The following is a 20,136-nucleotide window of genomic DNA, read 5'->3' on the forward strand; positions in this document are numbered from 1 at the left end:
AGTTAAAAGACGATAATTGTATCTAATAATCAGCCCTATCCAAGTTTTAATAGGATTTAAAGTATTAAAAGAAGTAAATGGCTAGAAATATAACTTAGGAAACACAAACATAAAATTATCATAATTTATAGAATTCTCAGCCAAATATATCGTATGACGAAAAATTCAACCATTAAAAACAGTAAATATCATAACTTTAAAGTTAATTATAATCGATTCAGGATAACTAGTTAAATATAAATTGCTTATAAAATAATATAACGCTACCTAATTAGTTATCTCTGCACCAACTTTAAGAGCTTACAATTGCATTGGAGAATGATATAACTCTTATTACTTTATTAAGATATGTTTTATTTTCTGCTAAATCACAATCTAATAGTTATTTGTCAAAGCTAGCTAATAAAATGAAAGATAATATGAATACTATTACTGATAATACATTATCATAGTAAACCAGATTACAAGCATCGCTAATCTTTATATCACTTATTTATAAATTCTATTGTTAGGATTTTCCTGCTGAGGATGAGTAAAAGTTTGTTGTGGATTTTGATATAAATTTTACGGTAACAAGGGAAGAATGTTTCGGAGCTAAAGCTAGATAGTAAATTTTAGAAAGCTATAAAAGAATACGGAAGATAAATTTAGAATTAACGGATAAACTAGAAATCTATATATAAACATTTGGAGATATAAGTGGTGCAGCCAAGCTTGTTTCAATTGGAAAATAAACAGCTGAAAATAGAACTTTAGAAAAATCATAGAAAGGAAATAAGTGAGTAATATATTATTATTTATGATATTTTTAGAAACGCCAAAATGTCATCCTTAGAAAGCTTACTAAATACTTTAAATACAGCCCCTCCAAAAAAATAAGAAATGAAGTAATTTTTTATTACAGGAAATAATCCTACAACAGTTTAGTAATTTACTTCAAGACTATCCCGTTCAGCCTGTCCCCTCCCTCATGATTTTTCACTTAATTTTGTCTCTGGAACAGTTGAATGCCTAGTTTTTGGTTAATCTGAATCATTTGCTTAATAAGCTAGAAAATTAATACAAAGCAATCAAACTGGCATCATTATTTTAGACTTATCAAATCTATCATCAATTGAATTTTCTAAATAATGGGTATAGGCGTCGCAAAAGCTAGAAATATAATTATGGATATTAGTAACGGGTAAATACGCTGATTAAAGATAAAACTAAATTTGCGAGACATTACTTAGGGCATTAGCATGTTCAATAAGAGCTGGGTATGGTAAATTTGAAATATAATAAACAAATGAAGTAGTTTAAGCCATTCTAACTTCTTAAAATTGGAGTAGTAATAAAAGTTTGGCCCTATTACCAGGGTAAGATCAACCAAACGATATTTTATAAAACTCTAGAAATGCCGAGGATATTTTAGAAAAGATGACCTCAATATATGAAAGTGAAATTAAAGTTAAGTAAAAGGGAGTTAAAAATGTAAACATTTAAACTATAGATGAATACTTAAAATATGTAGATACTATTGGAAAATGTGGCGAAGATATCGAGTTGATTATTAATTAGATCAAATAATGATTAAATTGCACTTAGATTATATGCTAATCTATTATTACAAACCCCTATTTAAATAGAATATCCACTATTTACTCATTTTTAACATTAAATTATTTTCAAAAATGAATTTTTATATTTGAACAAAAAATATATAACCTAAATTTTACTAGGTACACTATATTCTCACTATCATATTATTCGATATTTTAATATTGTTTTGAAGATGATATATAAATACATAATAATATAATTATTAACATTTATCACCTCTCCCAAACCTGAATGAAAAACCCTATCTAGCTAGCATTTCACCTCTTCACTCTCACCATAAGATCAAACCCACAAAATTGTCTTTCAAAAATTAAACTGATATAGCAGTTAGCAGAAACATTAGATATTCCAGAAAAACTCGCTTTCTAGACTATGAAACATGCCTCAAAATCACTCTACTGCCAGCAACTCGCACTCCACTCCCAAAAATTTTCATCGGTCCAAGTACCTGACCCAAAACTTACAGATTTTTAGAATATTTTTTCCAAAGATTTCAAGTATACGGCCTCAGATAACGTCAAATTCAAGGACGAGAAGACACTAGAAATTTCTGGATGGAGTACGCTAGAAGCAGAGCTTTTTAGCAATTTCGTAGGCGCAAAAGAGCATGCAATGGCACGTTTTGTGAAAGTCATGAAACAAAAAAGCGACCTCTCAAGAAAGCACGCCGAGAGCCTCAGGGCATCGCTCGTAGAGCTCTCCGCGAAAATTTACAAAAAATAAAAAGAGGAAGTGAAAAAGTGAAATAAATTTATCATTTAATCGTCATTGCCTGCAAAACGCTGCCTAACGCCCAGGACTGTGACAAGCACGAATTGATGCAAATATCTGCATTTGCCTGCGTCAACTCTGGAAGTGAGCGGTAGTCGACATTAACGTTGCAGTGGAGGTCCATGTGGCGACGAATGTTTACTAAAACACGCTCATAGACATCCATCTTATTGATTTTTTTAAGGCATATTAAGCCACGTCCATTGCAGTGGACCCACTCAGGTCCGTTATGGTACGAGAAGCCATTTCCGGTCTCGAAAGACGTCATATCGTCGTTGTTGTACCAAGGTGTATATCTGGTTTCGAATGGTGCGAGAGTTTTCATTCCAATCGAAAATCTATCCTGGAGATGAGCGTAGCATGTCAGTATTTCGTCTTCAAAGAGCTTGATAAATGAAGGCTCTTAGAAACTGAGGCCAATTAACAGATTTGGTCTGAGCAAGAAATCCTGTGAGTTGTTGGTCGCAGTACGGTAACTTATAACATCCTTAGCATACTTAAACCCGTTCTTTTCAGCTTTGTATGTGAAAATATTTTTTTCGATCAAAGTCTACCAAGTTTATATAAAATCGTGATTGTATTGTTTTTTGAGAACCAAAAGAACCTTTCTAGCACACAAATTTATCTCTATTGCGGCACCACAACGGGCAGAAGCGGGTATTCCTCTATTTCCACAGAGCTGAGAACCTCCCATTTTGTCCATCCAAGTATGGCAATTATATTCATTTCCACCATACACAAGTCCAGTTTTCTAATCAGTGTAAGCTGTCACATGCTTACCTTCCGGTCTCATGTTATCGTCATGACATTTCCATTCCATGAAATCAATACCCTGCCAGTGTTTAGTCAGAATCTCTAAAATAACGTCGCTGATAGTCATTTCTCTTGACTTTTAATTGATTTGAGCTAAAACCTCTTATTTATACAAATATTATAAATGAACTTCGTCAAAGTAATAGGCTTCTTGATCATCTCTCAAGAAAATACGTTTAACTGTATCATTTAAGATTTCATTACCAAATTCTTCGATGTACTCAACGACGTTACAAAGCCAAAACCACACAGAATCTCTACAGTTATACCTTGGAATACGCCCAGAGTCTTGTAAATTTGGTAGCAAGCCATGACGAAGCAGGGATGCTGTGGAAACTATCATAACACGTCTAGATATCTGATCTGGAACCATACCAGTCAATCCTAAAGCAATATCACGACCCCAAGAGCGGAACATTCCATCGAAGAAATGTGGAAAGCCTGCACAAAGCGAGATGTTAACTAGAGGGTTAGCTGGTTTTACATGCTTCCACATAATTTTGCTCTATCTATGCTTCCTAGAATTTGTGCTTTCAGGTTCGCTCACAGAACTCACAGAGTCATCCTGATTAGAAATTGTCTTTTTAAAATCTTCAGTGAGCCATTTATTGACATCAACGTTCGACCACTATGGTCTAAAACTGATCAAAAGCAACCCCGCGCGATAAAGTTAAGGAGCAAGCTTGTCATAAGATATTTTAAGCATTTTACAGATCTCCTCGTCAATAGCTTTATCCAGCGCTTAAAACAACTCAAAGGTACATTTTGGCTTAGAATAGCTAGAAATTTTATCTCTAACGAAAATAACAAGCTCGTCAAATGCAGTCAAATTAAACTTGTGGATGCTGTTACGTTACAAAATATAGTCATAAAACCAATTTCCAGATCTCAGGCAATTGGCGACTACCGAATCTACATTTTGAGTAATAATACAGTCTTTCAGACCATCAAAACCACACATTGTAGGGCGCAACCCTTGAAAGTCGAACAACTTCATACCGGTTAACTCTATTTCTTCAAGTTCTGAAAGTGCCAAAAAATACTTTGTTTATGCCACGCCTAACTCAGCAAATTCTCTCTTAAAAACAGCTATTTTTGCTTTGATTTCGCTCATAACTGCATCAAGATCATCTGATTTCTTCTCCAATACCAGTACATCTCCAGAGTTAGCGTCGAACTGAATTTCAAAATCGAACTAGTTCTGCTTAATATTTACTTAAGAACCATTTTTAAGCTCGACAAAATCATTTAAATTAAATCCATTTATAGTCGATTGCTAGGATTATTTCTTGCCAGCAAAGAATAGTGTTTTCGTAAATATGCCTGGTATTGTAAGTTTCACTTTCTGATCAAACTACTTATCTTTGAAATCAGGAATTGCTAGAAGGAAAAACTATGTTTTATCATTATAAGAGCTACGTTCAATTGTAAGGAAATCTCCGTGGTTATCAGCATAAATTTCCTCATAATTTGCCATAACTTCACGCTATTTTAATAGAAACTTTTTAGCAGCTATCATATTTTAGGGAATTTGTGGAGCATAATTATTCTTACAAATAACTTCAATGTGATCGGTGATACCTTAATCACTGCCATAAGTTGAGGCATATGCGGTTCCTTGTGCGAATGCGCCAATAAATGCATATGATAAGAAATTAGATAGATTGTGATGTGAGGAGTGGTTTCCAAAAGGTATATTGTCATGCGTAATATCGAATAAAAATTTTGGGGCGTGAATATTGTAAGAAATTGGTTGCTTATATTGGTTAAGTAAATTGATGCCTTATCTAAATGAGCTATTGAGAACTAAGCCAGCTAACTTATCACAAGAATCATAATGCACCATTTCTTTAAGTGTGATATCACCATTTGCTACTTAGGTTAAGTATCCATCGTGATTTTCATCTCCAGAAAAGATTTCTAGCATAACTAACAGATTAGTATTAACTTTCTTTGCTTCTTTTAATATTTTTTATAAAACTTCTTGATTTGTATTGTGCGCATTATCTATTCTCAAACCATTGAACATTTTGGCCTGCTTACATACGTAATCAATAGCTAATTGTTCTAATTTAGGATTGAAATTAAGTTTGACTAAATCTCCCCAACTGATTAACGATCTGCATTAATAAGTTCTCTCTGATTTTGAAATAAAATCCTTGCTAGGACCCATAACCCAGCCATTACACGCAGCAATTAAAATTTTATCTTCTTCTATTTCTTCTAAGGTATACCCGTGTTTGTTGATATAATTAGTATAACCCTATGCATCATCAATTAACTTTTTATATTTGTTTTCAATATCAATATGTGTATTATATTTTGAATCTTTTTAACAAACTGGCGAAAAATATTTCTGAATAAACCAGCTAGGGCAATGCTCTTGTGAAAATAATTAATATTTAACACTTCCCATAATTGAATTGATCAATATTTCGCGCTCCTTATCATATTGGATTCTAACAAATTAGTTATATGCTAATGTCACAGATTTCGTCTTCTTCTCATCAAGGTAGTTGAATCTTTTCATGATTACATCAGTATTTAGAATTGCTCCATATCTCTTACCTGTGAGTGTTACTAAGTCTTAATAAGTTTCTTCTACAAAATGTGTATAATCCTCTGCTTCAGGGAACATATCAATTTCTGGTAATAAATCAAATTCATAAATTTTAAGATTGGTAACGATATTGGCAATAAAATTATGAAATTTAGATAAAAAGTATTCCTGGAGAATACTATTTTTCTTCATAGAATCATATCCTTTAAGTGAAAGCCCTTGTTCATAGTTTTATAAAATTGAATACTCAAATAACCATAAATGCATATCTAGAACCATTGCTGATTTTAAATCTAACCTATTAACATTATTAAAAGTATTATTTGTATCGAGTAAAAGACTACTTTCATTACTGACATGATTCAGCACGATATCAGCCATAATATTATAATTTTACAAATAAGTTATATCTTGCTTAGAAAACATTACATCATCATCATCCCAACTTTTCAGGGAATATGCAGATCCAGATCTTCCAGCTTGATGAACAGGAGTTAAATGCAACCAATTATAAGGAAGCTTTTTATCTTTAATAAGCGGCATAATCTCTTTAGTAATATTGGAAAGCAATGTGCACATTTATATATCTTAAAATTATGGAGTAATAGTCAATTAACATATGTGATTTCCATTAATTTTACATTCATATCTTGCACAATCTAAGGCGGAAACATTAACTGTCGCTGAAAATTAATAATAATTTTCTGATACCATAGCAAAATCTATACATTTATTAGTAACAAAAGAAGTCAACGATAGTTTGTAAACTGCCTTTGTCGTTTCTAAAGAATCTAATAATACCACCAATGAACCTGATTTAGTTCGTTCAATGAAAAATTGTCCGGTAGGCTTATAGACTTAAAAATCTTGATTTACATGTAGAGTTAGATTTTACATTTGCGGAATGGATTTGAATAAAACAAAAAGCTATAATATATAAATACCTAATATTACTTGTGGTTTATGACTAATTTAAATTATCATACCATAAATTTGTCAATATATAATTATTAATTCATAATAATCTATGTTTCGACTTAGAATTTCGTTATTATTTATATTTAATATTAATAATGCTAGTTTCTAATTCAAATACTAATATTTATTATAGCATAGTATAGTGTTGAGCAAATTTTTAGTATTTATATACATCTTAAATCTCACACTATATGCATAATAAGAATACAAATTATATCGCTTGATGATATTTACATACCTATAATCTATTGGCGTAAATTAATATGATAGTAGTTTACACTATTTCTATTCTATTTTCTGCTATATAATATTTAGAGAATTATCTAAAAAGTATACGCGTAAATAACTCTATAAAAGTATCAATTATATCAAACAATTATTGATGAAAGCGCATCAATTCAAAAGTATATTCAACGAATATAAAGTGCATCGTACTAATTGTATATCAATAAACAGTTATACTAGAATTTGTAATATAAGTAAATCATATGATGGATATTTTATCATCCAAATACTAAATTAGCTATACTTACTACGGTTGCATTTAAAATATCATGTCCTGTACCGATAATAGTTCGTACTTAAACTTTATTAAGTTATTACATTAATTAAAGCGTATCTAACGTTGAGTACGATAATAAAAGGTCATGTGGACTAACTATTACCTAACAGACGGTTCTGTTCGAAACTGAGGACGCATCAATGAATTAAAAATTATAAAATTATTACATGGACTGAAAGTAATCATCATCTAACATATTAATCTACTAATTCAACTCATTATATTTGTCTAATTAACTATAAATATTAAACATAATAATATATTTAGAGAGAAGCTTCTTTTTTTTAGAAGTACCATTTACTGAGGAGATTTGTTTTATAATTTAATATACATCTTACAACCGACTGTCCTCATATATTGAATTAATTCTAAAAGTATCACATATTTTTTACTTTATTATCTTATTTGAATATATTTTATACATTAGGTTATTAAATGATCTTGTATATAGATATTAACCTTTTAATATATTAGTAGATATTATATTTTAAACAATACCTAGTTCTTCATAGTTAATAATTACATCCTTATAGATTGATGTAGTGTGACCTTCAGAACTTTTTATTTTTTTAACTTATTTAAGCTCTTCATTCTGAATTTTTACTAATACAAACTTACTTTCTAATGCTTAGTATTTTAATTTGTGAGATTATTCACATTCTTATTTAACTTCGATAATCTCACCTGAAATTTCACTTTCCATTTTATCATTTTGACATAATTAAAGTTCAGATTACATCGAAAACTCATCAACATAGCTAATTCTGTTGATTCTGTTTGTTTTCTTTTTAAATTCAGAATTTATTATTATTTTAAATTTTACAATTGGACTAATTAATATTACTTTCTTAGCTTATGGAATTTTACTCATATCTAAAGCCATATTACTCATAATACCTTGCGCAATAATCGTGAATTGGTCCTCCTTGTACATAGTTCCTAAAAGTTTTTTAAGCATTTTTAAAATGTTTTAATATGTACTAGATTAGGAATCCATCATTTGATGAATAAAAGGAATTATAATATTACAATTTTATTGATATTTTTAATAAATTTAAAAAGCCAATGTAATCATATTTAATGGAGATTAATGAAAATCATGTAAGATAATTATATTTGCGGATGAAATATTAGTAGTCGATTAAAAATTAATATAGTTAAATGTTCCTCTATTTCTTTTAAATATAGATTCCTACTACTATTTATCTAATATTTTAAATACTTTATTGAACTTGCAAAAGTGCTATTCTAAATATATTACTGTTTTAATTTAATAATTAAAAGACGCAAATTTCTCTGATTCACGATAGTGAAAATCATTTTCTAGTATCGGTGGTAACAAGTATGATAGTTCTTCATTGAAAAATGGTAAATTTGGAGAACTTTGAAAATTTTACTAATTTAAATGCGTTCCAATTTATTTTAATATAAAATTATCTAAATAGTCTGTAGTCATCGCTGAAAATAGCTCTTTTTACACCATTAAAGAGAATGAACTAAGGCTTGTCATTTAATATAATATTAGCTGTATATAATAATATATAATATAGTAATTACTATTTAGTAATATTGAAAGCATTTTCTGTTATACTAAATATGTAAGAATAACTTAATACGCTAAAATTTATTTAATTGTTTAAAATATAAAGACTTATATATAGGTAATATTAAAAATATACATTATCTGTGCAAAGGAACTTGTAACTGCATATCTACTTCTTAATTTTCATTTAATATAAAAATACGAACTACTATTATTTCTTAATTTCGTAAGATTGGTGAAAAAAATATAAAACTGATCTTTAAAAATATACTATATAAATAAATGTAGCTTAATATTTAAAACTATCCCGAATTTAAATTAATAAAAAATATATTAAAAAAGTTGCGTTTATCTTATAATTATAGTATACTCTAATAAGTTAATAGCTTACCTCTACTTGTATTAGCATAGTTATAAAAATAATTAAAATTTTAGATAAATTAATATCAATTCAATCCTCTTTATCATCCTGATTTAAGGTTATCGTATATTAATCAAAATTGTAATTAGAAGTTTTGCCAGTTAATAATTCGTTAATTTTAAATTAATCATAGTTAGCTGGTCTCATCACATTTATGTCAAAATTTATGTCATATTGATCAAAAATATCATTAATATTATCTAATTTCTATACCTATTACTATTTTTATTATTATATCTGAAATTTATCAGACTCTATTTCCTTAAGAGATTATATACTAGACTTCTTTCGTTCTGCAACTAATTTTAAGTCTTAGATATTGATAAGTTGAAAGATTTAAATTTAATTTTTAATATTTAATGTTAATGTAACAGAATTATATGTTATCAATTTTCCACTATAATACGAATTATCGGTTTTAAAATAAACATTTTTTCCAAGCATTTTTATCAACTCCATTAATTTATTTAAATAGAATATATCTATTATATATTAATAATGAAAAATAAAAATAATTAATATTCAGTACATTATTCTCATTAACCATCTATTTCATCCCAAAGATTATCTATTTGCTTTTGTTAATCTACTACTTTATGCTACAAACTACCAATTAGCTGTACTAATTATATAATGGTTTGGTCTTTTTCCTCACTACTCAGTTTTTTAACAATCATTGGATTTGTAAGCTCTTTTAATTAAACTTCAGTTAACTGCTTACTAGAAGAGGTTGATATTATGACACTTTTTGACAGAACATCACTATTTCCCATAGAAAAACATACAGTTTTAGGTTTATATGATGCTTCAATTAAAAGATCTGAAACACAGTCTAAGATATTGTGCGGATCGTCGCGCACATCGATATTATCTAACAATTTAAGCAAAATTCTAGATAAATCAATTGATATATCGGATGGGAGAGCGTATTTAAACTTATCGACTTAATAAATGAAATCCTGCAGATTTTAGTTATATATATCATGATCTGTAGCCTAATTAAGTAACATCCATCGCTTAATAAAGATTTTTCTAAGTTAACTATCCTCTATTTTGTGTACAAGTGTGAACATCTGGTTCATCATTTTAATAATTCAAATTTATAGACATAGTTGTTATTTTAATATATTGTCAATATACTTATTTAAGTAAAAGTAAATTGCATTAAATAATTTATGACAATCACTAAAGCATCCCAACGAATATACTGCTTGATACAGTATCCCCTAAGCCAACTGAATAACTTATTGGATTAATGCAAGCAGGAGTATAGAAATATTTCGGATCTAGTTGATTAATAAATGATGGTTTCTTATAAAACTATTTACTGTCTTTGCATGATCTCGATGATAATACAACATTTTCTGCAGTTTTAAACCCTTTTTAAAAGTTCAATCCAGAATTATACTTTTCTAACGCATAATAAAATCCTAGGTTATGATAAAGCATAATTTTGGTGTCAATTTATTTAAAAAAATCATGAATAACTTAATACTCATCCTTATATTAAATATTAAGACTCTGCGCCTACATTTTAATTTCTGTTTCATTTAAACCCACACTACTGACAATGGGGAGTAATTATTCGTTAATAAATTATTATGTTTCAATACAATCTGTAAAGGCCAGTTCTAAATGTACCCACTTGGCTATTTTCTTTAGCTCATTGAGTACTTAAGTATGTTATTCCATAAATGCTTGTGTTAAAACATTCTTACTTATAAGCTAATAACCAGATAAGAATACTCCCCAATTTTTATCAATAATAGATTTAAATGAGTTAATAAATTATTTATCTAATTTAAGATAACAATTTGTCTCATCAAAAGTTATTATAAATCTATTATTTCTAGCAGATTTATAAGTAGTAGTATTATAAGTTAGAGTGAAATTACTATCATATTCTATTACAATATGTATTGGTGGAAGTTCATTTGAATCAAATTAGATTTATCCAATAGATTATAATCCGTCATTATCAAATACTAAAATTCGTGGAGATAAATTTTACAGCATTTAAACTAGTCTAGGGCATCGATTAGGTAGATGTAATACTGGTTTAATATTAGGAAAAGAGTTAATAATGTTAATTAATGAGTATCCACCTTATCCTGCTAATAAAAGTTCAGTATCTAATTCTTTCATTAATATTTTAATAATTTATGGTTCTACTAAAAACTCGTGTGATTCACCAATCGTAAATGCCTATAGAAACTAATCTAAAACCCCCTAATTGTGTTCCTATAATACTTTAGCTAATATATCAAATGTTTACTGATTTTAAAGTTAGATTACTGCATCAATATTTATGTTCCAACCACAAAATATATATTCCATTAATCTTAAATCTTAAAATGTGATCTATTATTTATATAAAACTATTATATTTTAAATGTAAAAATAACAATAAACATTTAAGAACCAATAAATTTCATTATTAGTATTAAATATTGGTAAAGTTAATTCTTGGTATCTTAATTATATAATAATTATTTAATTTACTCACTTCGTCTCACACTTCCAATGACAGCAACACTATTAAATTGTGTTGATGGTCCAACGGAGTCTATTTTATCTTTTTCAAAATCATCAACTCATATAGCAATTGGATCATAAGATAATTACGTATATTTTATACTTCTAGATACTATGGAAGTGGTGTAAAAATTTGAGTTTTAAGATTCTGTAACCTAAGTAGAATTTTTTAACGACCAATTATTAGTAGCAGCATCCTTAGATGGATAGTTAACTTATTTTGTGAAAATTGATTTATTATTTCAAAAGTAGCGATCATAAATATTATCACCAGTTTCTTCTTTTATGATTTATAAAAAGAAAATATTTGTCATATCAGAAGACTCAATTGCATATATATTAAAAGGTAATGATTTATCTATAATTACAGCACTTTCAATAGATGGGTTAACGTCTGTTACAGCATATAATGATTTTATGGTTTTTGGTGGGAAATCAATAGAACTTTACGATATTAAGGCAAACTAAATCATAAATAAGATAACTCTTAATGATGAAACATGTTTATCTTTAATAACATTAAACTAGAGTGTCATTTTTGGATCTGATACTGGAAAAATTCATATATTATCTCTTAGGTCAAACAAATTACTAGAAATGGAATCTAGTGCACCCGAAGCAGGAAGTTAGGTAATATGTATGCGTTCTTTGTCCATTAATAACTATTAGTTAGTTTTAATAGGTACAGATAACTCGTTTATTTGTTTAGAATAAAATTTAAATTTACGCTATGAAAACAATTTATAAACTGGTATATGCGCTATTGAATTTTTTGAAACATTGGTATTATGTGGATGTACAGATGGTTCAGTCATAGTTTTTGATGTATTGAAAGGAGAAAAAATATGCTCATTCTAAGGTATTGTACCACTTGATGAAGAAAATTTACCTATAACGGACTTAAAAGTAATTGATAACAAACTTTGTGTTACTGGAGATTCATATTTTTATGTTTATGATTGTGATTTTTATGAAATTTAGAAAAAGGCTGAAATAATGGAGGACGAAGAAGAAGTAGGACCTAATGGTGGTAATGAGTAAGAGATTGAATGATCAGCTTTATCATTAACTTATCTGCAGTATTTTTAAGCAAAAATTATAATTTCATACACAATTTACTTTCTATTTTACTAGAGAATTATAGTATCTATATATTAAAACATAATTAATATTTCCATTCCTTACATTTATGTAGCCTGACCATGATACTATTTATTGTGAATCATGCTCATTCCCTATATTTTATTGTTAGTTTAGGTCTGCAGCTAAACTTAAAGCTTTAGGCTGCAAAAATTTGCTCATGAGATCTAACCCTGAATTATTTTAGTTAATTTATAATGAAGAAGTGGAAGAAATTGTAGAAAACGAATAACCGTAGTAAGAAAATTCAGAAGAATCAGAGTCGTAAACTTAGAATGATGGCAAATCACTCAAAATACCAATATCTTTAGTTCCACCTTTTGGCTTGCCAATTAAACCTCAATTGAAAAAAGCATCAACTTATGTTCCTATTCTTTAAATTCGGCTCGCTTCACGGGGATAACACAAATCTACGACATAAGTATTTAACTATGAAGATTTTATTGAGGATCCATAATAATTGTGCAAAGAACTTGGAAAGTAGTTTGCTGCTTCTGCTGGAGTTGCTGATTTAGTGGATGGAAATGCATAGGTAATTTAAATTTAAGGAAGTTTTGTAGAAGAGATTATATAGTTAATGATTTAAAAAGGTGTTCCAGTAGACTAAATTTATGAAGCAAAAGAAGGAAAACATAAAGGAAAGAAAAAAGCACAAAGTAATGCAAGACCGGCTAATAAGAAGTGATATTCAATATCTAAAGGTTAAATTTAATTATTCGTCATTTTCATCTTAAAACAAATTTTCCTTTTTTAGGGTCGGAATAAATTTATCATAATGTAAATCAGGATTAATTTCTATAAGTTTATTAGGAATAACTTCAGAGTTTAATACATTCTACTTGTATTAAACAATAGCTAGTTTATCATCTAAATCCCGTAATTTTTATAATTTTTACTTTTTAGATAAGTTTTAAGCTTAGCATTTTTCTACCTTTAATGGATGCTACAAAACTTACTCAATCTAAATTGGTTGCGGCTAGTTATTTTATTAAATCTACTGTAAGGAACTATCTTTGGTGTCACTACTGAATTATTAAAAACTGTTTTTCTAAGTAAAATTGTTCGTATAAGTTTATTTTTATTATTAGAACTGCTAATTCTTTTCCATTACTTCATTCCAATCTTTAAATTTATCTAGCTCAGTTTCTTTTCCCGTTTCTGTATTAATATTTATTTTAAAAATATTATTCCCTACAATTCTTGTTTCTATAATATCATCACAGCAAGGGCATTTTACACGCTCAACTACAAACGGATATTATTTTTATATTGATGTCTACTAGCTAATAATTTCCTATCGTTATTACTCGTTGATTTATTACTATTAATAATAAATCTGTTATTTTTACTATTATAATAACTGTTATTATTAATCTTAAATGATTTTCTGCTATAAACTAAGTTATTACGATTCAATATTATGATTTTATAATTGTTGTTAAACTTAGTTTTAATCTATCTTTTAAACCTCATTTTTATCTAAAATACTGTCTTATTTGTCTTAAATTTTAGTCTACGCAGTCTCAATTTATTCTAATTGCACTTATTCGTTTCTAATCTTCTTCGCCTGCAGTAACTAAATCTACAAATCCTTAAGACTTTATTATTCTTTTTAAACACATAGCAGACACATAATTTTACCAGCTAACTTAATAATATTTTCCTGAGGTAAATCTGTTAAATCATTAGAACAAGTAGAGCAAAATATTTAAGTTCTTAATTACACTTTATTAATAGAGACATCCAGAAATTATGGTGAAGGTCTAAGTGGTGATGGTTCGTCATATGTACTAGAAGGTTATTAAAATTAAGAAGGATATTATTATTGCGATATATTCTAGCTCTAATCTGATTCATTATGATCAAAACTAAAAATTTTGCTTGGAGGAGACACATTTGGAATTTAAATATTATGATTTATAAGTTTCTTTGTATAATCTATCTATTTTGTGCGTTAACATGGTGCCTAATCAGGTACCTTTTCAATAATTGGCTTCTTTTAGTAATACGTTTTTAACTCCTAAGTTCCGAGAGTTCTAGGCTTTGGAGCATCAAAACTAACTACTGGTTTAAGACCAGTCCTTGTTTGAGGAGGTTTTATAACTTTTGTAGGTACACAATCGAAATCTGGTCTATCTTGTAAATTGTTTACAAGTTTAGGCTTCTGAACCTTATTTTACTTGAGTAAATCCTATTTACTAACTATTTATGAAAGTTCCTCCTTCTATATGGGAATCTTTCTTTGTAAAATTTTTGACATTCTAAATTTTTCACTCAATACTATTAACATAATATAATAATTATTCATTTCTAATATCCTTATTTTATATTCCTTCAACAGCTATTTTCAGATGTTATTTAAAAATGACGTTTTCTCCCATTTAATAAGCAATAAAAAGCCTAAAGCATTCTACAAATATCCACTCCCACTCATTATCAATTTCAGCGGCTATTAATATTAAATTCTCAAAACAGTCTTAAAATATATCTTTTATATTTTATACCAATCCAATTTTTAAAAGCAAAACAACCATATTTTCTTAAATTCCTTCCCTGAACGAAAAATCGTTTATGACTTCGCTACATAATGCAGCTAAACTGCTTTGTTTTCCAGAAATATCACAAAACTCAATAGATTTTTGCAAAAAATAGGACATCTCTATATTCGAATTTTATTTAATATCATCTTCAAGTTAAAAACATACAGAATTGAATAATTAATATATTAGTGCTACATTGATATAATGAGCAAAATCAGCTAAAACTAAAAAGCAGTATTGTTATATTTAGCTTTAAATTGAAGTTCCTAACACAAGGAGTTCCAAATAATTCGGTAATTTATCATGAAACAAAACATCAATTTGAGATAAAATCTCTAAAAACTAAAATACTTATTCTGCAAGCCAATAATCAAACGTCTCCGTTTTTAATGACTAAAGTAGAACAGGCGTGATGTGATTTAACAAACTATACGTGCTAGAAATAATTTATTCGTTTCCACTCATAATTCCTTAGCTTAAAAGCTAAAACCCAGTTTCATAAGTCTATATTGAATGATCTGGTATAGAATCACGTCTACAAATAAAGAAGTTGAGTTCTTCAAAATTAATGAAATAATTGATCATTTTAATAAAGCTTTCACATATAATATTTTATTGATCTATAGTCACAAGAAGCCCACATAGTTTTGTGATCTCTGTTATAACAATTGTTGATTTGCTGTAGTTACCTGTTATATTATTTAAGAGCTATGCAAAATGTGTAAAAATATAACTGAATGAACTTGTTTGGTAAATTTACTGTAGAAGTTGTAACAAAGCAACTGTAACTTGTTCATTACTTTAGTTTGTTAGTAGAAAATTTATTACACTTAAAATATCCTAGTCTACAAACTAATGGTCTTCGGATAGAGTTATTAGAAAATTAATAACTGCAAAAATAGAATCTTCACACAATTAAGTATTTAGTTGTTAAACTAATGCGGATATAATAGGTGTGTACTCTTCGCTGCTTAAATCAAAAGAGCTTAAAAGAAATAATGATATTTAAAATTTTGTTTAGTCTTATACTACAGGAAACTATTAAATTACAAATTATAATAATTCATGCTTGAATTTTGTTTGAATGTAATAGCTTTCTGAAATAAACTAAGACAAACCTTTAATAGCATAATTTGTGTAATTCCATTTATTAATAAATGGCTCCTATAAATCAAATAAATTTGAACATATTTGAACATAAATATCTTCTTTTTATTAATTAGTGAGGCTTTCCTCTATAATTTAATTATAATTTTTATTTGTAAAAATCTCAAAAATAATTTATCCACATATTTCAAAGTTTAACGTTAAAAATTTTGTAGAAAATAAAATTAAACTACTGGTATGACGAAGAATCAAGTTTTAAAATTTTACCAATAATATTAATATAAACTTAAGAGATTATATATTAAAATCTAGCAAATTAAGATTCTTCTCTAAGAAATACTCATTCAGTGTGTAATTTTCCAATATAGTTAATATCTCAATACCTTGATTTTGATCAAGTTAATAAAGATTCTCTAGATTTGTAAAAATAAAAGTGTACAATTCTTAAGACAAGTGGGGTTCTAATAACAATTTTTTTACTAAATAAAAGTTAGGAGCTAATTAAATTTGCTATTAAAGGAAATTGGGAATAGTTTTAATTTTTTTGCAAATAATATAAATAATTTCAACTGAAAGATTATCAGTAAGTAACATGAAGTGTTTAAGGATATCTTCTAAAATAATATCATCATTAATAAACTTAATTTCATTTTTAAGAAGTATAACGGCTAATTAATTAGTTTCAGAAAAATTCATTAACCAATACATAAACTAAGGCTAGTTTCTAAATTTCTATAATTTCATTTCTATTTATTAATGACTCAATAGATTTGTTGTGCATTGTTCCAAAAATAAATATAAATCTGTCTAATTATCCATTTTACTATCTATAATATTATATAATATCATAAGTATTTATCATAATTTTTACACAAAATCATTTTCATGTTTTATTTCTAGTAAAGAGCTCATGTTTCAGAACCTTAATTAAAACAACTCTCATTATCAATAACTTCATAAATTTAAGAATAATACATCATTACTAGTTAATTGAAGTTAATGCATTTGCAAAACCTTAGTTAGGTAAAACACACGTCCTTTTAGATTAAACATAACTAAACGCATCATAATAACTTAAATTTTGTGTTTTCATAACATAATAAACAGCAGCGGCTCCAGAACGGGATACTCCAAGCCCACAATGAACTAAAATAGGTCTATACTCAATGTGCTCTTTTATAAATTAAAATGATTCTTACATCAATTTTAAGAAATACTAAGGATCTACTGTTGGTTTATCCTCGAGATTAAAAAATATGTAATATTCTGCCCATTTTGGTGCACCGGTATCTTTAACACCAAAGGTTACACAAACTTTTGCATCTTCTGGTTTTTCGGATAGCTTTTAGCATGCGGCATTCCCTAAGTATAGATTCTTTACAATTTTATTATATAGTTTCATGTTTTTGTTAACTATAAATTCTATAATATAATATATCTTATAATATATCTTATTTTCTTTTAGATTGTAATTTTCCACTCCTTGAGCCATGAATACTTATTTCATTGATTTCACTGAAGCCGTTGAAACCGCCCAGATCGATGTTAACCATTTTGTTGACTTCCTCAAGACCTAAATGCGTGTTAACCGTCATAAGGCTGTCCTTGCCAAGTGCTGCACCATCGTTGTTGAAGGTAACAAAGTTACTATCACACCTAAAGAAGATTTTGATTTTACCAAACGTTATGCTAAGTATCTTGCTCGTAAATATATCAACACCACCAACGAAGGTACTTATAGAAATATCTTCAGAATCCTCGAAAACGGTAAACTTGGTTACAAGCTTGTTAACTGCGCCATTGAAGAAGACGAAGAAGCCCAGGAGTGATGACTAACGTGAGCCAGATTCACATCAGTCTACTAGTAATAGCTTAGATTTGATGATATATATAAAAATTCATTTCAATCCCACACTTTTCGTGCTATTTCCTCCCCTTGAATATATTCTTTTTTAAGCAACTTAATTTATCGCAGTCTCGGTGCCACAAACAGTGCTTATTCCATTAATTCAATTTATTTTTTAACTATTTTTACCCAATTAAATACTCTCTATTAAAACCAAAACTAATCGTAATCATCAGAATATTTGAATGTAATAATAAGTTGTTAAAAGAATGCACATTATATAATTGGGGAATCTTTTAAAATGGTTAGCTTCCTTTATTCATAAACTATATTATCAATTTTACGAATAATTGATAATTCTGGAACTTTCTTTTTAATCTCAAATTTATATTAGATAAGATCTAAAAAATTTATTATAATTATATCACAGTTTAATATGCAAGGTGTAAAAGATCTTCCTAAAAATTTATATTCAAATACGTCAAACCACCAAGGATAATAATTATCTTTTATAACTATATTTTACTATGACAAATCTATTTTATGTGGAGGATTCTATTTTTTTAATTATAATTATTGATTATAGTCTATATAGCTAGTTTAAACAATGCATGGAATTTTACGATAATGCTATTACACAGATTAGATTGGTTTAATATCTTGTAGATATTCGCTAATTATTTTTGATGACTATACCTGCTATCTTTTTGTGTCAGTCCATATCTTTCGTAGTTTTAGGACCGTAGAATAGCTCATTTGTAGAATGGTATGAAATACATATATTATTTTAACCATGATGCTAATATATATATGTATTTAAATAATATTAAATAATTATATATTAATATATGTATATAATTTTCCTAACTTCACCTCTAAAAATGGACTAACTTATGAATTTCCCTGGTATGGGTATGCCAAAATAGAATACAAAACAAACTGATTCTTCAGAGACTGTAGTCATATCAACAATCGCTCTCATCAAAATGGTTAAACATGCACAGCGTGGTATCCCTGTTGAAGTCATGGGGCTTTGTCTTGGTTCATTTATTGACTAGTACACGATTTATATTACTGATGTATTTGCTATGCCACAAATAGGGTAGTCTGACTCCGTTGAATCAATTGATGAGGAGTACTAGGCTGAAATGCTAAATCAGTTGGAAAAAGTTAGAGTTACGGAAAAAGTAGTAGGGTGGTTTCACTCACACCCAGGCTATCATTGTTGGTTATCTGGCGTCGATCAAAAAATGTAGTAAACATTCGAATAGTTAAATCCTAGATGTGTCGCGATTGTTGTCGATCCTGTCAATTCTGCAAACGGAAGAATTGAACTTGAAGCGTTTAGACTTACTGAAAATAAACTATCTCTTAGTGCAGGTCCAGATTCACGCATTGCCACTTCTCAAGTTGGTTATTTAAGGAAAAAAGACCCAAGTTCAGTTCTTCATGGGATGGGTAGTTAATTCTACTAAATGAACATTTAATTTTGTTAAAATGGGGCAGAAAACACTATAACCAATAAAATAAGTACTAAAAAATGGCCTGAACTAATTGGTGGAACGACGGTTAATATTATTGATAATATGGACAAAATATTAGACGGTATAAGGAATAACGACCTGATTGGTGTAGAAGAAGAAGCTGAAAATTTATTGGACGAAACTGTATAGGGGGATCTTGATCTTGTGTTGAGGGGAATGATGTTCAGTTGAGCG

General features: G+C 28.2%; 14 protein-coding genes across 14 annotated transcripts; 7 read left to right on the forward strand and 7 right to left on the reverse strand. All coding sequences in view use genetic code 6, as the record gives it.

The window, feature by feature from the left end:
• Window positions 1–77: 77 nt before the first annotated feature.
• Window positions 78–782, forward strand: SS50377_23467 (uncharacterized protein; the record flags this gene model as incomplete). Its single annotated transcript, XM_067907332.1, has 1 exon — window positions 78–782. One exon carries the CDS (start codon window positions 78–80, stop codon window positions 780–782), a length of 705 nt encoding a protein of 234 aa, XP_067764306.1.
• A 40-nt stretch (window positions 783–822) lies between these two features.
• Window positions 823–1,572, forward strand: SS50377_23468 (uncharacterized protein; the record flags this gene model as incomplete). Its single annotated transcript, XM_067907333.1, has 1 exon — window positions 823–1,572. The coding sequence occupies one exon, from the start codon at window positions 823–825 to the stop codon at window positions 1,570–1,572; it is 750 nt and encodes a 249-aa protein (XP_067764307.1).
• Window positions 1,573–1,833: 261 nt separating this feature from the next.
• Window positions 1,834–2,346, forward strand: SS50377_23469 (uncharacterized protein; the record flags this gene model as incomplete). Its single annotated transcript, XM_067907334.1, has 1 exon — window positions 1,834–2,346. The coding sequence occupies one exon, from the start codon at window positions 1,834–1,836 to the stop codon at window positions 2,344–2,346; it is 513 nt and encodes a 170-aa protein (XP_067764308.1).
• Window positions 2,347–2,356: 10 nt separating this feature from the next.
• Window positions 2,357–6,643, reverse strand: SS50377_23470 (Glycogen debranching enzyme; the record flags this gene model as incomplete). The annotated part of the gene is made up of 1 exon (XM_067907335.1): window positions 2,357–6,643. One exon carries the CDS (start codon window positions 6,641–6,643, stop codon window positions 2,357–2,359), a length of 4,287 nt encoding a protein of 1,428 aa, XP_067764309.1.
• A 584-nt stretch (window positions 6,644–7,227) lies between these two features.
• SS50377_23471 (uncharacterized protein) lies at window positions 7,228–8,244 on the reverse strand (the record flags this gene model as incomplete). Its single annotated transcript, XM_067907336.1, has 1 exon — window positions 7,228–8,244. One exon carries the CDS (start codon window positions 8,242–8,244, stop codon window positions 7,228–7,230), a length of 1,017 nt encoding a protein of 338 aa, XP_067764310.1.
• A 1,542-nt stretch (window positions 8,245–9,786) lies between these two features.
• Window positions 9,787–10,323, reverse strand: SS50377_23472 (uncharacterized protein; the record flags this gene model as incomplete). The annotated part of the gene is made up of 1 exon (XM_067907337.1): window positions 9,787–10,323. One exon carries the CDS (start codon window positions 10,321–10,323, stop codon window positions 9,787–9,789), a length of 537 nt encoding a protein of 178 aa, XP_067764311.1.
• Window positions 10,324–10,432: 109 nt separating this feature from the next.
• On the reverse strand, window positions 10,433–11,587 carry SS50377_23473 (ADP-dependent glucokinase / ADP-specific phosphofructokinase; the record flags this gene model as incomplete). The annotated part of the gene is made up of 1 exon (XM_067907338.1): window positions 10,433–11,587. One exon carries the CDS (start codon window positions 11,585–11,587, stop codon window positions 10,433–10,435), a length of 1,155 nt encoding a protein of 384 aa, XP_067764312.1.
• A 186-nt stretch (window positions 11,588–11,773) lies between these two features.
• SS50377_23474 (uncharacterized protein) lies at window positions 11,774–12,838 on the forward strand (the record flags this gene model as incomplete). The annotated part of the gene is made up of 1 exon (XM_067907339.1): window positions 11,774–12,838. The coding sequence occupies one exon, from the start codon at window positions 11,774–11,776 to the stop codon at window positions 12,836–12,838; it is 1,065 nt and encodes a 354-aa protein (XP_067764313.1).
• A 136-nt stretch (window positions 12,839–12,974) lies between these two features.
• On the forward strand, window positions 12,975–13,610 carry SS50377_23475 (Translation initiation factor SUI1 family protein; the record flags this gene model as incomplete). The annotated part of the gene is made up of 1 exon (XM_067907340.1): window positions 12,975–13,610. One exon carries the CDS (start codon window positions 12,975–12,977, stop codon window positions 13,608–13,610), a length of 636 nt encoding a protein of 211 aa, XP_067764314.1.
• Window positions 13,611–13,613: 3 nt separating this feature from the next.
• SS50377_23476 (uncharacterized protein) lies at window positions 13,614–15,185 on the reverse strand (the record flags this gene model as incomplete). Its single annotated transcript, XM_067907341.1, has 1 exon — window positions 13,614–15,185. The coding sequence occupies one exon, from the start codon at window positions 15,183–15,185 to the stop codon at window positions 13,614–13,616; it is 1,572 nt and encodes a 523-aa protein (XP_067764315.1).
• A 10-nt stretch (window positions 15,186–15,195) lies between these two features.
• Window positions 15,196–17,421, reverse strand: SS50377_23477 (uncharacterized protein; the record flags this gene model as incomplete). Its single annotated transcript, XM_067907342.1, has 1 exon — window positions 15,196–17,421. The coding sequence occupies one exon, from the start codon at window positions 17,419–17,421 to the stop codon at window positions 15,196–15,198; it is 2,226 nt and encodes a 741-aa protein (XP_067764316.1).
• Window positions 17,422–17,548: 127 nt separating this feature from the next.
• On the reverse strand, window positions 17,549–17,974 carry SS50377_23478 (Dual specificity phosphatase; the record flags this gene model as incomplete). Its single annotated transcript, XM_067907343.1, has 1 exon — window positions 17,549–17,974. The coding sequence occupies one exon, from the start codon at window positions 17,972–17,974 to the stop codon at window positions 17,549–17,551; it is 426 nt and encodes a 141-aa protein (XP_067764317.1).
• An 88-nt stretch (window positions 17,975–18,062) lies between these two features.
• SS50377_23479 (Ribosomal L22) lies at window positions 18,063–18,401 on the forward strand (the record flags this gene model as incomplete). Its single annotated transcript, XM_067907344.1, has 1 exon — window positions 18,063–18,401. The coding sequence occupies one exon, from the start codon at window positions 18,063–18,065 to the stop codon at window positions 18,399–18,401; it is 339 nt and encodes a 112-aa protein (XP_067764318.1).
• Window positions 18,402–19,299: 898 nt separating this feature from the next.
• Window positions 19,300–20,133, forward strand: SS50377_23480 (26S proteasome non-ATPase regulatory subunit; the record flags this gene model as incomplete). Its single annotated transcript, XM_067907345.1, has 1 exon — window positions 19,300–20,133. One exon carries the CDS (start codon window positions 19,300–19,302, stop codon window positions 20,131–20,133), a length of 834 nt encoding a protein of 277 aa, XP_067764319.1.
• Window positions 20,134–20,136: the final 3 nt, after the last annotated feature.

The sequence above is a fragment of the Spironucleus salmonicida genome, chromosome 4 (assembly GCF_000497125.1).
Source record: "Spironucleus salmonicida strain ATCC 50377 chromosome 4, whole genome shotgun sequence".
NCBI lineage: Eukaryota > Fornicata > Diplomonadida > Hexamitidae > Spironucleus > Spironucleus salmonicida.